Source organism: Microtus pennsylvanicus, chromosome 1 (assembly GCF_037038515.1).
Source record: "Microtus pennsylvanicus isolate mMicPen1 chromosome 1, mMicPen1.hap1, whole genome shotgun sequence".
In the NCBI taxonomy this organism is placed as follows: Eukaryota; Metazoa; Chordata; class Mammalia; order Rodentia; family Cricetidae; genus Microtus; species Microtus pennsylvanicus.
In genome coordinates, this window is record NC_134579.1 from 138,136,360 (window position 1) to 138,158,671 (window position 22,312).

The following is a 22,312-nucleotide window of genomic DNA, read 5'->3' on the forward strand; positions in this document are numbered from 1 at the left end:
CTCAGCGAGTACAAACTGAAATATGTGTTGGACTATGAACAAAACACTCTAATCACAAAATGCTGCCCTCCGGGCTGGGAGTGTGACTTGGTACAGTGCTTGCCTGGGGCTTCATCCTCAAATCTGTATAAAACCCGCACTGCCAGCCTTCTACAGAGAACTAGGAGTTCAAGTTCAAAGCCAGCCCAGGCTACACGTGACCCTGAGGCTACAGAGATTTCCCAGCACACCTCAAGCCTGAACTTCTGCACTCACCGTGGGCCAGAGAGATGGCTCACAGTTCTTCCAGAGGACCTGGGTTCTGTTCTCAGCCATGGGCCGGACAGACGGCTCAGCAGTTAGGAGCGGTTACAGTTCTTCCAAGAGAACCTGGGTTCTGTCCTCAGCACCCGTGTCGGGTAAAGCTCACTATTAACCTGTCAGGGGACTCTGACACCTCGGACCGCCACCAGAAGCAGCACTCACATATACTTATGCCCCCCCATATATATAACTAACACACACACACAGTTGTAACCCCCAAATCACCCTCCCACAAGGCACACACACTGGTGACGAGCATACATGTACATCATCAGAAACAGCGCATGTAACAAAACACACAACACCTTTCCAAAAAATCCTCACAGACCCACAAACATGCAAAAAACACCCTGATTCCAAGTAGAACTGACACTAACTGCAAAAATTTACACCCAGAGAACTGGGAAGCTGCTTGGGGCGGGGGGATCAAACTCGAAACTCGTTCCAGATAGGCAACCCACTGGTATGCCCTCTCACCTGCAAACAGTGCCAGCAGAGAACCCACAGAAAGTACCCCAGCTTGTCCAGCAGCAGACACTCAGCAGAAATGTGGCCCTAGCCACAAACGCCGAGCAGAACACACGCTGGCGATACACACCCCAAACTGACAATGCCATGCTGTCCAGACAGACAGACAGACAAAGGGGGGAGGGAAGGGAGCACGTGTGTCCACACTCAGAAGACTTATAAGGACACACCAGAAACAAACACATTGGTACAGCGTATGCCTGGGTACTAGGCTTCAAGGGGAATCTGTTCCTGTCTCCCTTCCCCTCCCCCGTTCATCCAGACCCAGTAGGTCTAGGAGGGAGCAGGAAGGCCTGTGCAGGCCTCCTTGGCTGCTTCCTGCTCTAGAAGCTGGACAGGAAACTGGGGATCCAGCCGGAACCCAGGCTCCCTCCACAGCTTCCCCCAAGCCCCAGCTGCCTAAGGGGCGGGACTACCCGGTGACCCTGTGCCCTATCCTGCTTGAGATACATGTTCTGGGTAGTCCCAGCTCTGCTGGGTCAGGCAACCCGTTGAGCCCAAGTGCCAGGGCATCAGGGCAGTGCAAGGGCCAGCAAAGGTGCTGAGTCTGCAAATTACCCTCCCCCATGACTGCCAGCAGCCAGGCCTGCCTAGGAGCAACAGGCAGTTGGGCAGGGCATGGGGCACAGCCAGCAGGCAGGCTCCAGGGTGAAGGGCTGGTGTAATGGCTTGGGAAGCCTGGGGGTGTGTCCGGGTGCGTGGGAGCTGCTACGTCTGGGATCCTGGGTGTGACTGTGTCTGAGTCTGTGAGGCCACTTGGGACTCCCCGGGCAAGTGGGTGTGTGTGAAGGGTGCCAGACGGTAGCTGTGACCTGTTGGTAGTCTGGTCGGAGTTGTGACGTGTATAAAAACCTCAGTGTGTGTGGTATGAGTGGGTTTGTGATGGGTCACGCAATGACCATGACCCCGTGGAGGATGTTTGTGTAACTGCTGGGGGGGAGGGGTTGTTTCCCAAAAGGGCTCTGATGCTGTGGTGTGTGTCTGGTGCATGTGACTCTGTGAATCTGTCTGGCATGTGGTGGAACCATGGCCCTGTGATGGCCTTTTCTTTCAAACTCTCTCCTTAGGCCATGTCCCTGTGAGGCTCCAGGGCTGGGCTGTTTACAGTCTATGCATGTGTGGTCTATGACCACGGCCAGGTGTCACCAGTCCTGAGAGGTGAATGTTTGGTGTGGTTGTGGGACACCGTTCCTATTTTGGCTTCTGCTGGAGGTGGTGGGAGTGTTTAGTGGTTGAGGGGCTCCAGCGCCAACAATGTGTGTCCTTGCTTATGTCTCCCCCTCCTGGGGCCAGGCCTCAGTGGTGTGAACTAGTGGCGATGGTAAATGTCCTTGCAGAGTGAGCTCGCCCTGCTGTCCTGCCACCAAACCAAGTCCAACCTGGTCCTTGAGGCTCTCATACCCGGAATGGGCAGAGGCCAGGAGGCCTAGGGCCGACTTACCCAGTCTCAGGACTGTCAGCTTCAGAGCAAAGGCTCTGCCCTCCATCCACCCCCTCCTGACATTCCCTGAGTGAAAAGCAAGCCCAGGAGTCCTGGGGGCCTGAGAAAGGCAGAGGGTAGAGGCAGTGAAAGGAGGAGAGTAGATGGGGAGAGAGGAAGCATGGAGAGCTCACAAGGTCACCGCAGCAGACAGGAAGGGACGAGACAGCACAGGGCGCAAGCCACGGCTATTTCTTGCCTAGATAATTTTCCCAAGGTTATGCTCACACCACATGCCTCCCCCCTCAAGTTTTCTCTTAATGACTTACCAGAAACTGAGCCCCTGAATTCAGTATCTTAGATCATCTGGTAATGCTCACGCTTCCATGTCCCCCAAGTTCTTTTGGGGTCCTTTATTCTTGGTATGATCAAGAAAGCAGTCTCAGGTACATGTGCAGACCATGGGTTCAAATCCCAGCTCTGCCACTCACTAGCTCTATGGCTTTAAAAACATAAGGGCTCCTGCAGGTTGGGACTTCGATCTGTAAAAAGCAAACAGTCCCCACCAAAAAAGACAAGCTTTTGGAAAGAATGGGAAATATTGAGTCAAGACTCTCCATATGATCTCACTCTGGTTGGCTTTGAACTTGCAGTGATCCTCCTGCCTCTGCCTCCTGCCAAATCTACAGGCATGTATCACCACACCCATCCCAGAAAACTTTTTCTGAGGAACCAGGTGGTATTTTTGGCCCTGTGTACACTGGGCTATGATACAGAGGCGTCTACATGGCTGCAGACAGTTTGTGGAGGAAGGAGCGAGTGTGGCTGTGGGCCAGCAGAACTTACTTACAGAAACAGGCTGTAGGCTGAGGTGGGCTTTGGGCCAAAGTCTGCCAACCCCTGCTCCCTTAGGCCATGGGAAGCCTCCTGTGAACCAGGGAGGACAGCCACACACCTGAGGTGTAGAACTGTCACCCGCTGGCTCGCGTCTAACTCAGCACCTAACACCTTTCCCTTGTTCTCCTCTGGTCACCAATGGTCTCTTTCCTCACTTGGTGGCACACCCCAAAGTAGTTGTCACTTCTGGTCTTCCAAGAATGTACCCCCTTGTCTCCCCTAAATTCCTTCAAGTCTCAAATACCACTTCCTCCTGGGAGCTGTCTCTCCCCCAAAAGTGTCTTTGCACACTGCCACATAGTCACCACCCCCTCTGAATTTTGTTGAGATGTAGTCTGAGAACCCAGGTCCTCCTGCCTTCCTGGTGCTGGCATTTCAGGTACCACACGCCCCACTTTGAACCAGTAGTTTGCCACTAGAGACAGGATCTCACCATAGAGCCCTGGCTAGTCTCAAACTCAAAGATTCCCCTGCCTCTGCCTCCGGAGTTCTGGGACTCGTCATGTGGACCACCACAACCCATCGAACCAGCGTTTTTAACACTTCTTCACCCTTATCCCAGGCAACTGCAGGAACTCAGGTTCTCCGGGATTGTCTCCGCGAATGGTCCGAGGTATAAGACACTGTGAACAGCGCCAACCGAACTCGATCCCAGAGTCTAGTTTAATAGTTTCCCTCTGGGCGCCGGCATTGCCCACTTGGAACCCTGGGGTTTTCGTTAAGAATTGGAGGCAGCGGCACAGGGTGGTGGGATGATGCGCAGGAGCCTCAGTAAGGAGGGAAACGCAATCGGATGCCCAACGACACGGAGACTACCAGTCCTCTCTCACCTTTAATGGACACCCCCATTAATGGTGGGCTTAGCAGGGGTGCAGGTGTCCTTAAATACGGCCCCGAGCGCTGCGGGCGGGGCGGGGAGCGGGGCCGGGCCTGCCGGGAGGGGCGGGGCGTGGCGGGGCGGGACCTCAGCTGCACTTGCAGGAGCGCACAATCATGTTGGACAGCTGCTCCACCTTGGGCTTGCGACCCACGTAGTACACGATGGGCAGCGGCTCCAGCGCCTGTGGCACACAGCACGGTGACGCCGAAGCACCCGGATTGTGTTGGTTGTAGAGGGCAAGAACCTGCGGGCGGGTCAGGGTCATGATCAGGGTCCACAGATTCTCCCCATTAGTATCTCTACATTTCTGTGTCTCTTATCTCTGAGTCTCCCCATCTGTGTCTCTCCCCAACTTCCATCTGTCTCCCTATCTTTCCCAATCTGTCTATTTCTATCTGTCTCTCCCATTTTTCTCTTCCCATTGCTTCATCTCTTTGTCTCTCTTATCTGTCATCGGTCCCCATCCCTGCCTCTCCCTATTTCTGTCTTGTTTCTCTTTCACCCTATTCTGCTGACCCACACTGGTCCAATCTCTTTCTCTCCCTGCCACTCCAGCCTTTGCTCCATCCTGTATCATGAGCCAGACCCACCTTGCTGTACTGTGTGTCCAGGCTCCAAATGTAGGGACAGGGCCCCAGACAGAAGTTGGCATGGTAGCCCTTGGGCTCATGGATCCACTTCCAGCCCAGGTCCTTCCGAAAGTCAATGTACAGCTGTCGCACACAGCAGTTCTTCTCGGTGGAGCTGTGGGCAGGAGGAATGCAAGTCAAGAGCAGGGACAGGCTGGGCGGTGGTGGCGCACGCCTTTAATCCCAGTACTCAGTAGGCAGAGGCAGGCGGATCTCTGAGTTCGAGGCCAACCTGGTCTACAAGAGCTAGTTCCAAGACAGGCTCCAAAGCTACCGAGAAACTCTGTCTCAAAAAACCAAAAAAGAAAAAGAAAAAAGAAGAAGAAGAAGAAGAAGAAGAAGAAGAAGAAGAAGAGGAGGAGGAGGAGGAGGAGGAGGAGGAGGAGGAGGAGGAGGAGGAGGAGGTGGAGGAGGAGGAGGAGGAGGAGGAGCAGGGAGAGTCACGCTGCCTCTCCAGCCTGTCCATGTGCTGCACCCTAGGCTGCCCTCAGCTCAGCCTCCCCAGGATCCCGGTGATGACAGCAACACAGAGAGCAACCATCCAGGCTGCTGCGGAAGCCCTTCCCAACTTTAATAAATATCGCAGGGCTCACAACAGGCACTAAGAAACCCCAAGAGCACGCACATGGGAGGACGTCATAAATCACGTCACATCCACACACGGAGCACAGAAGTGTAATCCCAGGGCCCCACGTGTGCTGACATGTCCTATTTGTACAACCAATGTTTACCGAACCACTACTCTGTGAGGCCGTGACGCCGGATGACCGCTGCCTTTGGAGGCCTTCACTCGCCACAGCTTGTCACATCACTCTTCTATCCCAGACGTGGCTCTATCCCATTTATAGCAAAGGCCCAAGTTATCACCATGAGTCACAGGTGCGCCAGAACTGGCTTCCCTCAGTCTCCTCTCACCCACGTCATCAGCCACACAGGCTTCCTCTCTAGTTCCCAATCACAGGCCTAGCCAGCGTGGGAACACACACTTATAATCCCAGCACTTGAGAGGCAAGGCAGGATGATGAAAAGTCCAAGGTCCTCTTTGGATACATAGCAAATTTGAGGTTAGCGTCAGCTATGTGAGACTGTGTCTCAAAAAGTCAAAACACAGTCGGTCCCACCTCAGGGCCTTGGCACATGCTGTCTGCCTAGCTTTGCAGATATGCCCACTCTGCCTTCCCCCTCTGCTTCATTTAAGTTTGGCTCAGTGTTGACAGGATGCAGGTAAGAGAAGACTGCCTTGAAAACCTGATGAACTGAGCGCGATTCCCCAAACCCACATGAACATGGAAGGAGAGAATAGGTTCCATAAAGTGGTCCTCTGCCCTCCTCAGGTACACCATGGTACTTGTGTGCACTCACATAAAATGAAATAATAAAACGTGAAAATAAACCCATGTATGGTGGTGCGTGCCTTTAATCCTACCATAGAGGCAGGAGGGAATCTCTGGAAGTCCTAGGCCAGCTACAGCCATAGGGCGAGACCCTGCCTAAAAACAAACAAATAAACCAATATATAATGACGTGTTTTTTCCACCGCAGCTCAACTGTCAATCACCAGGGAGACTTAAATCCTGAAATAGTGCCTGGCATGCAACGGATGTTCAGTGAGTATCAATTACACAAATCAATACAGCCCTCTTTGATGGGCCTTGCTCACCGCCATCCAGAGTGTCCATCGAAACAATTGTTCAATTCAATCCTGGGGATTTAATGCTATGACTATTACAAGAAAATATGAATTTCTGTATGGTCTTTGGTGTTGTTTGTTTTGAGTTGGGTTTCTCTGCGTAGCCCTGGCTGTCACCAGATTCGCTCTGAAGACCAGCATGGCCTCAAATTCAGGGATGCATCTGCTTCTGCCTCCCAAGTGGTGGGATTAAAGGCATGTGTGCCACCACATCCAACTTTTTCTGTATTTTAAAGATTTATGTATTCATTTTTATTAGTGTATGTGTGTGCCTATGTAAGTTTATGTGAATCATGTGTGTATAATTCTCAAGGAGGCCAGAAGAGGGCACCAGGTTCCCTGGAACTGGAGATATAGATGTTATCCTTGTAAGTGACTGTGTGGGGTGCCAAGAACTGAACCCAGGTCCTCTGGAAGAAGAGCCAGTGCTCTTAACTGCTGAGCAATCTCTCCAGCCCCAAACTGTCCAGATTTGAAGTGGGTCAAAAATCAAGATAATGTTGGAAGCTGGAAGATTATGTTACCTCTGCTGCTTCTGTCTACATCTGAAATTTCCACCATAAAACAATCTTAATCAGAATAGGAAAATTAAATAGTCCCAAATTATTGATATCTCTCCTCTCCTCCTCCTCTTCCTCCTTCTCCTCCCTCCCTCTCTCCCTCTCTCCCTCCCTCCCCCACTCCCTCCCCCCCCTCTCTCTTCTAAGATAGGGTTTCTCTGGATAGCCCTTGCTATCCTGAAACTCACACAGTAGACCAGGCCGGCCTCAAACTTAGAAAGCCCTGCCTCTGGCTCCTGAGTGCTGGGGATTAAAGGTCTGCACCACCACCACCAGGATTTCCAGTATTTCTTTTGTTTGTCTTTTCTGAGACAGGTTTTCACGTAGTCAAGACTGGACTACAAGTCCCTTTGTAGCCAAAGCTGACCCTGAACTCCTGATCCTCGTGCCTTTGCCTCTCAAGTGCTGGGATCACAAGTGCATGCCTCCGCACTTGGCTTATGATATTCACTCTTTCTGGCCTGGCTTCTAACCTGGCCTCTCCACCAGACTTGTTTTCCTTCCCAGATTTTTTTCAGCATTGTTATTAACAATGATTGTCTGTCTGCCTCTCATCATAGGAAACTGTCTTTCTCTCTCTTTCTTTTTTTTCCTGAGACGAAGTTTCTTCTGTGTAGCCTTGGTTGTCTAGTACTAGTTCTGCAGACCAGGATGGTGTGTGCCACCACCACCTGGCTGGGAAAGTGTCTCTTAAACTATGGATGTTAAGCAAATGCTGGGTACATAAGTTGGCTAATAAATATTACTACTATTTTTTGAAAGAGAGACTTTCTATGGCTGTCCTGGAACTCACTATGTATACCGAGCTGGCCTCAAACTCCAGAGACCCACCTGTCTCTTGTCTCCTGAGTGCTGGGCAGTCTTTCATTCTTCAGACTGGGTTTTGTGATGTACACCAGGCTAGCCTTGAACTCCTTATAATCCTGCCTTAACCTCCCAAATTCTTGGATTACAGGCAATTACCACATCACTCTGCATGATCCCCAAAAGAGGGAGGATAGTTAAAACAAGATCATATCATGTAGCCTAGGTTGGCTCAGACTTCATGTAGCCCAGGCTGACCAGCAAGAACACTTTAGCATCTGTGTATTGGCATGTATCATGTAAAGATACAGGTATAGTATAATTTAAATTTCATCACAAATAAAACTGCTAGCAGATCATGTATTAAAATGCGGACAGTGGGATTTTATGCTCAGGAGTGCGATGGCTTTCTGGATTTTCCAAATTCCCAGCAAGAGCTGGTGACTGTTTTTAGAATCAGAATAAAATAACTCCAAGAAGGAAAATGCAGGCTTCATGACACCTGAAAATTAATTCTAAAATGTGGGAAAGGGACTGGGAGATGGCTCAATGGTTAAGCGCAGTGACTGTTATTACAGAGGACCTGGGTTCAATTACCAGCTCCCACTTGGAGGCTCACAACCATCTGTAACTCCAGCTCCAGAGGATGCAGCGCCCTCTTCTGGCCCCTGGGGGCACCATGAATACTTGCAGTGAACGTACATCCATGCAGACAAAACATCCATGCATGTAAAATAAAGTCACAAAAATAAAGTAAATAAAAACTAAAAATTTGCCCAGGCAGTGACAGTGTACAATTCCAGCACTCACGAGGTAGAGGCAGGCAGATCTCTGTGAGTTCGAGGCCAACTTGGTCTACAAAGCGAGTTCAAGGACAGCCAAGACTACACAGAGAAACCCTGTCTCAGAAAACAAAACAAACAAAATCCACTAAAATTTGGCCTACTAAAAAAGAACATGTACCCTGGGCAGGCATGGCTGTGCACAACCATAATCCCAGTAGTGAGCAGCAGAAATGCAAGGATCTCTGACTGTCTGAAGCCAGCCTGGTCCATGCAGGAAGTTTCCAGCCAGCCAGGGCTGCATAGGGAGACCTTATTTCAAACAATGAAAAATAAAGCACAGGGACAAATTCCGGGAAGAGACACACAGGTCAATGTGGCTAAAAGGGAGGTGACCACGAGCGAACCCCAGGACAAGAGCTACAGAATCCACAGCAACACTAAACACTGAGGTCCCTGTGCTGAAGCACGGGTGCTGGGCTGAAGGACAACAGCTCTCCTGGTGACCATGACACACCGGGACTTCCTGGAGGGCAGTCCTAGGCGCTGCTCAATCCCTCACCAGTCTGCAGACTGTTACAGTGTGAACTGAACACTCGACCAGAAGAAGCCTTTCAGATTGGACAACGTTTTGGGATATGGGATATTTACACAGACTTTATTGAAGTTAAGTACCCTCCTCCTGCAACCCCCATTTATTTTAATGTTATTATTACTCATATTTTATGAGACAGGCTCTCCACATGGCATCCTGACATTTTCCATGTAGACCAGGCTGGCCTCAAACTCAAATGAAGACCCTATCTCTGCCTGCTGAGTGTGGGATTAGAGATGTGTGGCCCCAAACCTGGCTCTGTAAGAACATTTTTATACATATGAGTGTTTTCCTGCACAAATGTGTGTGCACCCCATATGTACAGTGCCCACAGAGGCCAGAAGAAGGAATTAAATGCCCTGGGACTGAAGTTAGGGGTCGTTATGAGTCACCATGTGGATGCTGAGAGATGAATGTGGGTCCTCAAGCTCTCCAGATGCCCTGCCCTTTTCGATGCAGGATCTAACGTAGTCCAGGCTGCCCCAAACACACTAGATCACTACCAATGTCTGGGACCCCACTTTGCTGCCTCTACTTCCCCAGTGCTATTGTTACAGTTGTGTCCACCATGGCCAGCTAGCTAGATTTTGAACTTCTGAATCATGGATTTTTTTTCTTGTTTTTTCGAGTCAGGGTTTCTCTGCGTAGCCCTAGTTGTCCAGGAACTCACTCTGTAGACCAGGCTGGCCTCGAACTCACAGAGATCTACTTGCCTCTGCCTCCCAAATACTGAGATTAAAGGCATGTGCCACCACTGCCCAGTTGGATTATGGATTCTTAACAGTTCCCATCCTCACAATTGTGTCAATAGTAGCCAACTTACGGCTAATTTCATTGTACCTACTTCCATTCTGCCCCTGTATTCTTTTCATTTGTTTATTTGGCTTTTGTAGAATATTTTAAAATGTTAACCGGAGTCAAAAGTACAAATCAATATGCTCAGTGGCTCTAGCTCTGCCTAGAATCCCCCAGTGAGGGGCTGGGGTGTGGCTCAGTGGTAGAGCCCCTGCCTAGAATCCCCCAGTGAGGGGCTGGGGTGTGGTTCAGTGGTAGAGCCCCTGCCTAGAATCCCCCAGTGAGGGGCTGGGGTATGGCTCACAGGTAGAGCCCCTGCCTAGAATCCCCCAGTGAGGTGCTGGGGGCATGGCTCAGTGGCAGAGTACTTCCCTATCATGTATAAGGTGCTGAGTTCCCTCCTCAGAAACACAAAAGCAGCAACAACAATAAAATTCTAGATAAGAATTTAAAAGGAACTTATTAAAAATCAAATACTACTCAAAGTTCACAGTTCCCAAAAGGTCCCATACAGTACGTCTCTTTTCCCTTTCTTTTTCTCCCCCCTCCTCTCTCTACCTCTCCTTCTCTCTTCCAGTGCTATTGACGATGTATCCCCCCATTCTTTGTACTGTGTTTGCTGAAGAGACTGACAAGGTTTCCACCACCTGTGTTCTGCTGGGTGCATACCTGTGGTACAGCTTCATGTCCATCTGCCCTCTGTTTCAGAGAAACATGGTAGTGGCAGCTATAGTACCCATCAGATCATGGTTGTTCTATCTGGCAAACCTTCCTAAATGGCACTGTGTTCTTTCGCACACAATGGGTTGTCACAGCGGGGGACAGGGCTGGGTGAAGAAAGGGGTTGCTGTGCATGAAAACTTGAGTTTTCCAGGGTCCACATAGACATCGGGCATAGGCAGAACAAATGTATATATGTATTTGTATATATATTTATCTATATATGTATAAATATATACATATATATGAGCAGAGAGAGGGAGGGAGGGAGGGAGGGAGGGAGGGAAGGAGGGAGGGAGGGAGGGACAGAGAGAGATTTTCATGATTTCCTAGGTTTGCTCTCTAGTGTGTGGGAACAGAGCTCACAGAGCTACCTGTTAATTAATTGTCAAGATTATTATTAATCTGTCAGAACTTCTATCTGCTCCTATGTGAAGGCTGATGGCAGTAGGTGTTGAAGATGCCGAGGGCTGACATGGAACACAACCATGCAATCTCAAGCAGGGAACGGCCAGGTCAGCTCATTGCTCTCAACACTCCCACCCTGGATTTCAACCTTCAAGGAGCAAGCATTTCAACTTCCTCACATCTGCAGCATTGAAGTTTCGTGTGGGTCCATCGTTCTGGAACCAGGTGGCTGTACACACCTGTAATTCCAAGCCAGAGAATTCAAGCCTGCCTGGGATAAAGACGTGAATCCGAGGCCGGCCTGGAACACACAGCGAAGCCCTGCCTCTAACAGAACAGAGCAAAGGACGGCTCCAAGATGGCTGGGTGGGTAGAGGCGCTTGCTGCCGATCCCCACCACCTCAGTTCTACCTCGAGGACACATGGTGGAAGGAGAGAACTGAGTTCCAAAGATGGTCCTCTGACCCTCACACAAGTGTCATGTGACACGGATGCCCCTACACACACACTCACTCATACACATACAATATAACTTAAAAACAACCAATAAAAAGAGCTTGCCAGCTGGGTGGTAGTGGTGCACGCCTTTAATCCCAGCACTCGGGTGGCAGAGGCAGGTGGATCTCTGTGAGTTCGAGGCTAGCCTGAACTACAGAGCTAGTTCCAGGACAGGCACCAAAGTTTCAGAGAAAACCGAGTCTCGAAAAACAAAAACAAAAAAATGAAAAAGAAAAAAGAAAGGGGGAACAGCTTGCCATCCTGAGAGTAATCTGGGCACTCCAGAAGCCCCTCTTTCCAACTCTTGAAGATCTTGTCTCCTGAGTCCTGTATTTCAATGTCGTATTCCAACACACCAACACCTAAGCCTATATCTCAGAAAGTCCAACCTCCCAACTTCTTCAGGCAAGATCAAGGGTGCTGACCCTCAGGAGACTCCCATCCTGGCTTTCCCTACTTCCAACCTTGGCGCTAACATCCCCATACGAGATCCCACCATTCCACTCGGCAGTGGCCAATACCAAAGACTACAGTCTGCAGGAGCACGGGAACCTGAAGCAGACCACTTTTGATTGGGAACCCAAAAGCTAGGATCCCAACACTCCTGCTTGCCTGAGGTCAACACTCAACTGCTCACAATAAATCTTCTTTCATTAGAATCTCAACAGGACAGAAATCTACCTAGCTAGAACTTAAAATCCAACAAGACAACCTTCCAACACAGACTTCTAACTCTTGTGCCAGCCTTCCTGAATTCTCTCATCCTGCCAGTCCAGTAGGAAAATACACCATATGCTAGGACTCTCAGCTGCCTATAGAACCAGGAATTCGTCCCCAAGCCCTTCAGGCTAAGAGCACCAGCCAGGCATCAATGGTGGCATACCAGTCCCACAGACTACAGCCAAGCCCCAGTCCTGCACAGCCTCAGTGGAAGGCAGAGAAGTTCACCTGAAGCAGTAGTTGGTATCCAGGGCTCTGCGGTGCCTCGAGCTGTGTAGGTGTTGGGCCCTCTCCAGTGGGGTGGCCATGAGGAGCAGGAAGGGTCGGTTCATGTCTTGAATAGAGCCCAGGTCACCACGACGTTTGGGACTGATCCCTGTTTAGGTTTGGATGTTGGGGTGAAAGACATACACACTCAGAGGGATGCGTGGGTGAGCAAGGATACATGATTTCAACAGGCACACTCGCACAGACTACACCAGGCATCGGGCTCACCGTTGATTTCCACGTGGAGTACGTTATCTTTGCTGTCACAAGAGCAGTGGGCGCTGAAGCGAAAGCCCTGTATTACGTCTGTGGGAGAGGGAAGGAATCTGAGGTTATGACTCACCCAGCTTGAGGGAGGAGGCCGACCGGCAGGAAGCTGCCAACTCCAGGGGCTCCTTCCTGTTGTCACCCCACATACTTCACTCTGGCTCCTAGTCTTTGAGTGGCTGGCCCCTTCTCACCCTATTCAGGGCTCAGCTCAAACGCCAATTCCTAGCAGAGGCTCCAAAAGAGACACATCCCTCTCACACTGCCATCCCTCCACTTTCTCCTTGGCAGGCAGAGGCTCTGACATTTCTGCTTGACTATTTCTGCCTTTCATTGTTCAGTAGAACAACATGCTCAAGGGAGGGACCCATCCCCTGCCTTCATTTCTTTCATTTAAAAAGAAAAAAAAGTGTGTGTGTGTGTGATACACACAGCACACATATTTGGAGATAGAAAATGATAACATGTGGCATGTTTGTGTGTGTGGTACGTGCAGAGACCACAGCTGGATGTTTGGTGGCCTCCTCAACCGCTCCCTCCTTTACCGCTTTGAGGCAGATCTCTGAACTTGGGCCTGCTCCTTTGGCTAGGCTAGCTGGCCAGAGTTCTGTGTCTGCCTGTCTCCACACCTACACTCCACCCCCAACAGTGCTGGGGTTACGAACATATGCTATGCCTGGTTTCACATGGGTGCGGAGGATTCGAACTCAGGCTCTCATGCTTGGCAAGTGAAAACTCTTGCCCACTGAACCATCTCCCTGGCCCTCTTTCTCTTTTGTAGCCCAGGCTGGCCTCAAATTCTCAAACTCACTATATGGCTAAGAATGACCTTGAACTCTACTCCGGATCCTCCTGACTCCGGCTCCCAAGTGCAGGGTTTAGTAGGCTGTGTACCATCATGCATGTTGTTGTGGGTCCGTTCTCTTTGTGCTCTGCGAAACCTGATCCTCAGTCATAAACATCCACTGTGACCCAGGGTCAGGAGCAGTTTTGGTAAAGCAGAAGAGTTCACATTTAACGCAGGTGCCGGGTCCTAATCTAAACTCTGCGGAAGGCCCTTGAATCTTCAAACACCTCACTCTTACAGGCCAGAAAGGAAGGCACACAAAAAGGAAGTGACCTGGCCAAGACCACACAGGGGGCCACAGGCAAAGGCACAGTGTAAACCTAAGCTGCCTGCTTTCCAACCCTGCACTGGTAGGGTTTTTTGTTTTGTTTTGGTTGTTGTTTTTTGGTACTAAATTGCTCATTTGGCCATTTTTTCCCCATTTTATTTATTTATTGTGGAGGGTATGCATGTGCCAGGGTGTGCATGGAGGTCAGAGGTCAGCTTGTAGGGTCCTGGGGATGGAACTGAGACCATTAAGCTTGGCAGAAGACACCTTTACCTGCTGAGCCACCTCACTGGCCCGGGGGAGACGTTTCTTTTCTGTGTAGCCCTGGCTATCCTGGAATGCACTCTGTACACTGGCCTTGAGCTCAGAGATCCTGCCTCCCTCTGCCTCCCACGCTGGGATTAAAGGTGTGTGCCACCACAGCCCGGCTGTGGGAGACATTTCTTGAGAGGATGCGTAAATGATACTAAGCTCCTACTATGTACTGGGCCCTGCTGGATGCTTCAGACTCAGCATCAATGGAGAGAGAAGACATACTTCTCAACTTCGGTCCAACCGGTTTCAAAGCCCTTCCTGGTGCCAGCCTGCTCAATCCCATCATGCATCTGGCTAAAGGACACATCCCATGAGTCTCCCCACAGGCACTCTCATCCAGGAAGCCCTACCAGGTCCTAAACTTCCTTGGGTTTCTCTGAATCTGAGCTTCCCTCATCTCAGTCCTGCCCCCTCTGTGGAGGGCTCTGCTCTGGCCTTCCTCATCACAGACCAGGACCCTGTGGGCCTTGTGATGACAGGACCCAGGTTATGACTATGCCCCCTACAGCGTCCAGCACAGATCACTCACAACAGAAACCTGTGGCACTGATTGGATCTAAAGATGAGAGAGGAAGACAGATGAAAGTACTCTGGATAGACGGGACAAGACGATTCCCTCCTGGACAGATCGACATGTCAGGCTCTCCTGGCCAAAGAGCCTTGGTACAGGCTACTCTTGTATCTCCATTTCCTGACTGTTTCTGCTCATCTCACGGACATTACCTCACATGCCCTCTCCTCCTGGAAGCCCTCCTTGAACACAGACAGTCAGGACACCTCCTGAGTGCTCATCTCCAGCTCTCTCCCGAGTCACCACCACTTAGCTGAAATCGTTTCTTCTTCAACTACCCAAAGGACCAGGAGTTCGGGTGAGCTGTTTGGGTAGCTGCTGTGTCCCTAGCTTCACTGGCAGAGTCTAGGTCATCACAACCAATCACCGATTCTTCGAGCGAGTGGTGAGAACTGTGGGGTACTTTTTAACTAGGGTACTTTGTGACATCAGTATCAGGTGTGTGTGGTGGTGACGGATGTTAGGCTCGGTGATGCCAAGACAAACAATGGGTGACCCTGCCGAAGGTGGGCACAGACAAGCAACCTCACCTCCTTGGTTCAGCCACTGTCGGACGACTGTGGTAACGTCAAAAGACAACCACTCGGATGTATCGGTGGGGGGCAGCAGTCGGTTACTAAGGTAACGCCAGGAATTGTTGCTGTATTTCTGAATGGAAACAAAGAAAGAGGAATGGGTAGGTGTCACCATGCCCTCAGAGACCCTGATAGTAACCCTATCCTGCCTGTCCCCATGAGGTGGCTTCTAGACAATCCCCAGACACTGGCTTTGGTCACATCACACTATGGGCCCTGCAGGTTCCACACTCATAATAGCCCCCAAGAGCAGAAAGCAGGTGGGGAAAAGACAACAGTCCAAGCTGTGGTCAAGGCACCATGAGGCACCTCATCATTGGCATGTCTTTCCCTTTCTGGGCCTCAGTTTCTTTCATGGTGATTAGAATGCTCAGCCATGGCAGCTGGGATGGCCCACAATGCAAGATGGTTCGGCAGTTTGCACACTGCCTCTGAGAGCAGTAATTTTCTCATTAATGTGTTTATTTATTACTTTACTATAATTACTATTGTGTGTATGTCCAAAATGGTCTTCCCAATAGTGGATTTTTTTTTTCTTTTAAAGACCTGGTCTCTCTGTGTAGCCCTAGCTGTTCTAGAGTTAACTACTGTAGACCAGGCTGGCCTTGAACTCAACAGAGATCCTCCTGTGTGCTGAGATAAAAGGTGTGCACCACCACAACCAGGCTTAAAAATATTACTTTTGGCCTGACAGTGGTGGCACGCGCCCTTAATCCCAGCACTTGGGAAGCGGAGGCAGGCAGAGCTCTGAGTTCAAGGCCAGCCTAGTCTACAGAATGAGTTCCAGGACAGCCAGGGCTACACAGAGAAACCCTGTCTCCGGAATAGCGACTCCTAAGAGACCAGAAGAGCATTTGAAACACTTAATTTCTTGGTCTGAACTTGAATGCTTGGGTTCAGGACATCCTCCTGCCTCTGTGTCCCTAGAAGCTGGGACACCAGGTATGACTACATATATCTTTAGCTGCACTGGTGTTTCGCCTCACTGGTGTGAGGGTGTCAGATCTTAGAGTTACAGATGGTTGAGAGTGGTCATGTAGGTGCTGGGAATTGAACCCAAGTTCCCTAGAAGAGCAGTCAGTGCTCCTAACTGCTGAGCCATCTCTCCAGTCCCTAGACCTGAATTTTTGATCTCATTTCCATCTCCCCTGTGCTGGGACAGCAGCTGTGCAGCATCTCACTTGATTTACGTAGTGCTGGGGATTGAGCCGGGGCTTCCCGCTTGCTGTGCAGACACTCTACCATTCAACTTACACCCCAGCCCCTCAGCTTAAAGTTTTCAATTTTTTTTATTTTATGTGTTATAAGGGTTTTGTCTCCTTGTGTGTATGCATACCTTGCGTGTGACTCCGAGAACTGGAGTTAATGCTTTTGAGTCACCGCATGGGTGCCGCGAACTGAGCCAGAATCCTCTGCAAAAGCATTAGGTGCTCCCAGCTGCTGAGCCATCTCTCCAGCCCTTCGACTTCAAGTTTAGTTAAGTGAAATTACTTTTCACTTAACTAAACTTTTCCCTTGAGATAGGGTCTCATGTAGTCCAGCCCAGCCTCGGACTCCTGATCTCCTGCCTCCATCTTCCAAGAGCTGGGATTCCAAATGTGTGCTTCTAAAGACTCCAACTTCCTTTCCTTCCTTTTTCCTTTCCTTCCTCACTCTTCATTTTTTTTTTCTGTGCTGAGGGTGGAGCCTAATGTTTTCTTTAGTCATGATAAGCAATCAGTCTACCACTGAGCCACACCCCAATCCCTCACTGGGGGATTCTAGGCAGGGGCTCTACCACTGAGCCATACCTCAGCCCCTCACTGGGGGATTCTAGGCAGGGGCTCTACCACTGAGCCACACCCCAACCCCTCACTGATGGATCCTAGACATACAAGCACAGATATCAATCTCCTGGCTCTTTCTGCATTTTTGGAGTTCAGTCCCCAAAATTCAGCTAATAGCATGCAGTCTAAGAGTTTTTTAAAAATACCCTAGGATTCAACATTCTGTCCTCTGTCCTCTACACTGATGGCCTGTGCCCCACCTCTCAGGCTCGAAGCCTCACCTGGTAGAGTTCCACGTGTTGTTCCACTCTTGACTTCAATCTCTGCAGACGCAGCTCTGCCCGGGACAGCAGTGGGGGTTCAGGCACTGCTTCACGAATGTCTGACGTATTGAAGAACATATATACACTGTGTGGGATGTCTTTGGTTTTTTCATAGATTGCTAGATGAGAAGAAGGAGAAGACATCAGGTGCATGACAAGGATGGGAGGAACAGGGCTTCTGAGCCATGAACCCTGACTCGGAGAGTCCCAGGTCGGCGGTCCACCTGATAACTTTAATTTTCAACTTTTCATTGTATGCTGTGTACCTGGGTGTTTTGGCTGTGTGTGTGTGTGTGTGTGTCTGTGTACAATGTGCATGCTTGGTGCCTGTGGAGGCCGGAAGAGGATGTAAAATCCCCTAGAACTGAAGCTCACTGGCTGTGAGCTGCCATGTGGGTTCTGGCAACCCTCTGGAAGAGCAACCAATGCTCTTCTCCGCTGAGCCACCCTTCCCGCCCCCACTGATCATTTTAGCTGGCTGACCTGGGGTGGGGAAGGGTTTCTCCTTGTCTGGGTTTGCTTCCTCTCTGCTAAGTCCCGCCCGTTCCATGAACATCACCTGTCAAGTTCCCTTCAAGCATACAGCTGCCAAGGCTGGCCCACCCAGGCTGCAGGAGAGCTAATGTCTCAAACCAAACAAAACCAAGTTGTGGTGTAAGGGACACAGGTATAGTTTGGGGGATCAGAGAGTCTCCCCGCCACTTCTCAGCTGCTGGCCTCAGGTGCTCCTGCACTGAGCCACACCCACAGCTCCTCCCCTGGCAGGTTCTAGGTTACCAGCTCAGCTGCTGAACCACACCTCCAGCCCCTTTGTGGTGGGCCCTAGGGACGTGCCCTAGCGCTGGGCCAGTGTCCCCTTAGTCTTTGGAGGAACAGTGGTACCATTAAGTTCTGACGCCCAAACCCAGACGGTCCTAACTGAAGCACTGTGTAACCTGTGGTGATCAAATTCCTCTTTAACTGTAAAACACCATCCAGTTCCAGGATTACAGGAGCAGATGAGACAGATGTGAGACAAAAGCTAAAGATCTGACACACACATCAATAACATGGATGTTAGCCTGTGCAAGTCTGCAACCAGCACGGAGGAAGCTGAGGCAGGAGTATTTTGAGGAAGTATTTACTGAGACCATATTTTCTGTTGTTTTTTTTTTTCTAAAGGGGTGAGGGAAATACAGCAAATGGTAAGGATATCACTTAAAGCACTTTACAAAGACAAAGACATTGATACTTCACAACATGGCAAGATGCAAACCACCTGGCTCCAGGGATTGATTTTTTGTTTACTTTGTTTCTGAAGACAGGATCTCATAGCTTAGGCTATCCTCAAAGTCATTATGTATCTAAGAACTTTTTCTTTTTTCAAGACAGGGTTTCTCTGTAGCTTTGGTGCCTATCCTGGAACTAGCTCTTGTAGACCAGGCTGGCCACGAACTCACATAAATCTGCCTGCCTCTCACCACCACCGCCAGGCTCCAAGGATGATCTTGAAATAATCACCTCCCTTGTGCTGGGATTACAGTCATGGACCACTATGCCTGGCCGACTGTGATCTGAATCCCTAAACTCTTGTTACTTTTTGGCCAGTGTGATGTTACTATTATCCATGTATCATCGGTCAAAAGTTACTTCCTGCTTTAGCCCAGTTCCTGCACAGTTCGCAGTGAAGGGCATTTCTAGGTAAGAATGACCGAATGATGGGAGCCCCATTCACCAGAGGGCGTCCTAGGCTAGAGGATGTTTGGGTTGGGGGCGCGAGGGGGTAAGATCCTGAATTCCTGCATCAACTAGGGCAACTGCATTTGGCTTCCTGCAGCGAGGATGGGTTGACGTCCCAGACAGCTATTAAGTGCAGAAGACACCTCTTCCTTGTGGCCCAATTCTTGGTTCAGCTGTTACTCAGCAAACCTCAAAGGAAGGGTAGCATCTTAGCTGGGGGAAACAGATAGGGGAGGGGGGGCAGGAAGGACTATGGGTGTCACAGAGGGAGGTGGACTGACATAGAGATGAGTAGGTTACGTGGGAGAGAAATGGGGAGGCAAACGCCCGAAGAGCTATATGCCTATGAGAAGAAATACGGACAGACTCAGGAGAGAGAGGACTTCTCCACTTAAAGGGTCACATTAAGTAGTGGTCAGAGAAGGGTGTCATTAGGCTGGAGCCACAACTGGGTACAGCAATGTGCAACCCGGAGGGACTACTGCCCCCTAAAGCTGCAGGGTCATGCAAGGTGCCTGGGTCCCGCGTGGGTGCCGACAGGGCGGGGCCGTGAGTATCCCCGCCCACTGCTGGGGTGAGGAGAGCGGGAGACTAACAGCCTACAGAGGGCGGAGGGCGGGATCGGGACCTGCCTCATCTCGCCCTAGGCTCCGTGCTCCGCGCGCGATCCCCCGCCTCCCCCCTCCCGGGCACGGGAAGGAAAGGGAAGGGAGGAGGGCTAGGAGGCCGGACGCTGGGTTTTCCCCAGCCTCCCCAAGAGGAACTGGGACTCTGGGGGTACAGCCGACCAAGATTCAGCTCTATGGGGTCCTCTTACTCTCTCAGGAAGCGCAGGCTCCTCCCCACACGCGTGGCACCCACGTGGAGCTTTCTCACCCTGACTGACTCGGTTTTCTCTTTTGGGTTTTGTAGACAGGCTCTCCCCCAACTTTTAGCCGCTCCCCTAGGGCTCGACTCCTAGGGCTCAGCCACTCCCTTCCACGCCCAGGCGAGGGGCGCTCACCACTCACGCCTGGATGGCATGGTGTCCCTGCTCCACCCGCCCGCCCACCTCGCGGGGCCATCTTCCCACGCCAGTTTCCCCTCTTTTATAACTCTTTTCCAATGACCCGGTATTCTAGATTTCTTGGGGACTCGCTCGCTTCCTCTACTGGGCTCCGCCTGCCCGCTGGCGCGCTCTTTTACGTCCCTAAGCAAAACACCCGTGACACCTCCGGGCTCATTTTCCGCACCCTCTCTGCTCCTCTCCCTTTAGATTCCTCTCAACAACTTCGCTTCCCTTTTTTAGTTAACTTATCACTTGGAACCCCACGGTGACTCCACGAATTCCCCCTATCCAGCGTGCGCGTGGCCCCTTCTGGAGATGAGTCTATTTGAGAGTTTATCTGGCAATTGTAGGGTCCTCATCCCCTAGTTTTTGTCCTTGAATCTCTTCTCTCCATCTAGTGACCCGATCTAGCGTCAGCTGTTCACGCTGCCTCTCCTTTCCCAAATGTTGGGCGCCTTCCATTCTCCTGAGCCGGGCTCTACCTTTCTGAAAAGGGAACCCAATGAGCCCTGCGTTTTTAAGCACTGTAAGAAGAAACTTAAAACAACAAAATCTGCCAAATGTTCCTTCTAAAAAAGACTGTCCCCACGATCTTGCTCCCCTCTAGAAGAGGTCCACTTTCGCTTACTGTCCCTTCCTCTCCGAGACCAGGCACCTGGGGTAGAGACTAAGCGCAATCCTCTTTGGGGTACCCATGCATTCGTTCCCGGAGCCCCCAGGAGTCCCCTTCCTCCAGCCAATTTCCTCTACCGGTAATTTCCTCCCAGTGACCCCTGCACTCCGGCGCCCCCTGCGGGCTCCCTCCCGGCTCCCTGGCCCCCTCCGAGCTCACGGTTGGCGCGATCCACCATTAGCACGCGGGTGACCTCTTTGGCGTAGTAGTCTGCCTCGGGCTCCGGCTCCGGGTCGGCGCTCTCGCCAGCTACCCGGTCGCGGGTGCTGTTGTACAAAGCAAGCACGGCCTCGGGCAGCGGGCCGGGCGGCACCTCCCCCTGGCTCGGGGGACTGGCGAGCCGTAGTTTGGACAGGATCTGACCACGGATGGCTTCGATGCGCTTCCGCTTCACCAGCTCCATGTCGATGGTCTTGCAGGTGGAGAGTCCCGCGGCTGGCCTCCCGGGCGTCAGCACTAGAAGCCACGGGAGCGGGAGGAGAAGCGGCAGTAGCCGCAGCCCCGAGGGCGGCATGGGAGAGGCGGCGCCCCGCGGCAATGCGAAGAGCGCGAACCCCGGGCAAAGGTGGGATGCGGAGGCCCCGCCCCTTCAGGGTTTGGGGGGGGGGTCTCCCAAGTAAAGGTAGCAGAGAGTCCTGAGTAATTTGAGGTTGAGGGAGAAAGCAGCAGGAGTCACGGTGAGGCTCTGACACAGGGTGTCTCAGTATGCCACCGGGGGAAAAAAAAAGAGATGAACGCTCTCTCTGGGACCAAAAAGTGAGTGTTCTTAAATAGGGGAGCTACTGCCAGCAGATCTGAGGGAGATCAGCCTCCTTGGGGAGAGAGGGTCCTGGGATGCGGGGGACTCAGGAGGCAGGCTGGGGGGGAGGGCGGCGTGCAAGGGGTGCGCCCCGGTTTTGGGGTGAAGTCTTCGCGGGAGGCGGGGCTTGCGGCTCTCGAGGGCTGGTCCGGGATAGGGGCGTCTGAGGAACGACGAGTAGCGAGCAAACGTCCACGACGGTGAGCAGGGCGGTCTGGAGTTCCTAGGTTCTGCCTCTGTAGGACAGCGCAGCGCCAAGCGGTCCCCGCGTCTCCGGCTCGCAGTAGCAGCGGAAAAGTCTCAAAACTTTTTTCCTCTTCTCCCAACCAGCTCGTCCCTCCTCCCCCTCCTCCTCCCCCTCCTCCCCGCGGTGGCGGCGGCGGCTAGACTCAGATTCTGGGGCCTCGGACGGCTCCTCGCCTGCTCTTTTGCCGGCTCGGGCGGAGGTGGCTTCGCGGACGGCTCAGAGCCGGGGGTGCCCCGAAGGGGCGTCCCCCCTGCCCCGGCCGGGGGCCTCGCTGTCTGGAGGATCCGCGGCGGGAGGAGGAGGGGGACGGCCTGGGGCACGAAGGGCGGCGGCGGCGGGGACCGGCTGGGGCGGCGGGGGGTTTTGAAGCCGCCCCGGCCCCACCCAGGAAGCGCGCG

The 22,312-nt window shown here is 51.7% G+C and overlaps 1 protein-coding gene across 1 annotated transcript; it reads right to left on the minus strand.

Moving 5' to 3' along the window:
- Window positions 1-3,961: 3,961 nt before the first annotated feature.
- Tgfb1 (transforming growth factor beta 1) lies at window positions 3,962-22,267 on the minus strand. Its single transcript, XM_075988113.1, has 7 exons — window positions 21,028-22,267; window positions 17,387-17,547; window positions 15,295-15,412; window positions 12,725-12,802; window positions 12,458-12,605; window positions 4,619-4,772; window positions 3,962-4,272 (listed from the first exon to the last, which is right to left on the minus strand). Exons 1-7 carry the CDS (start codon window positions 21,380-21,382, stop codon window positions 4,114-4,116), a joined length of 1,173 nt encoding a protein of 390 aa, XP_075844228.1. The 5' UTR covers window positions 21,383-22,267; the 3' UTR covers window positions 3,962-4,113.
- Between the last annotated feature and the right edge of the window lie 45 nt (window positions 22,268-22,312).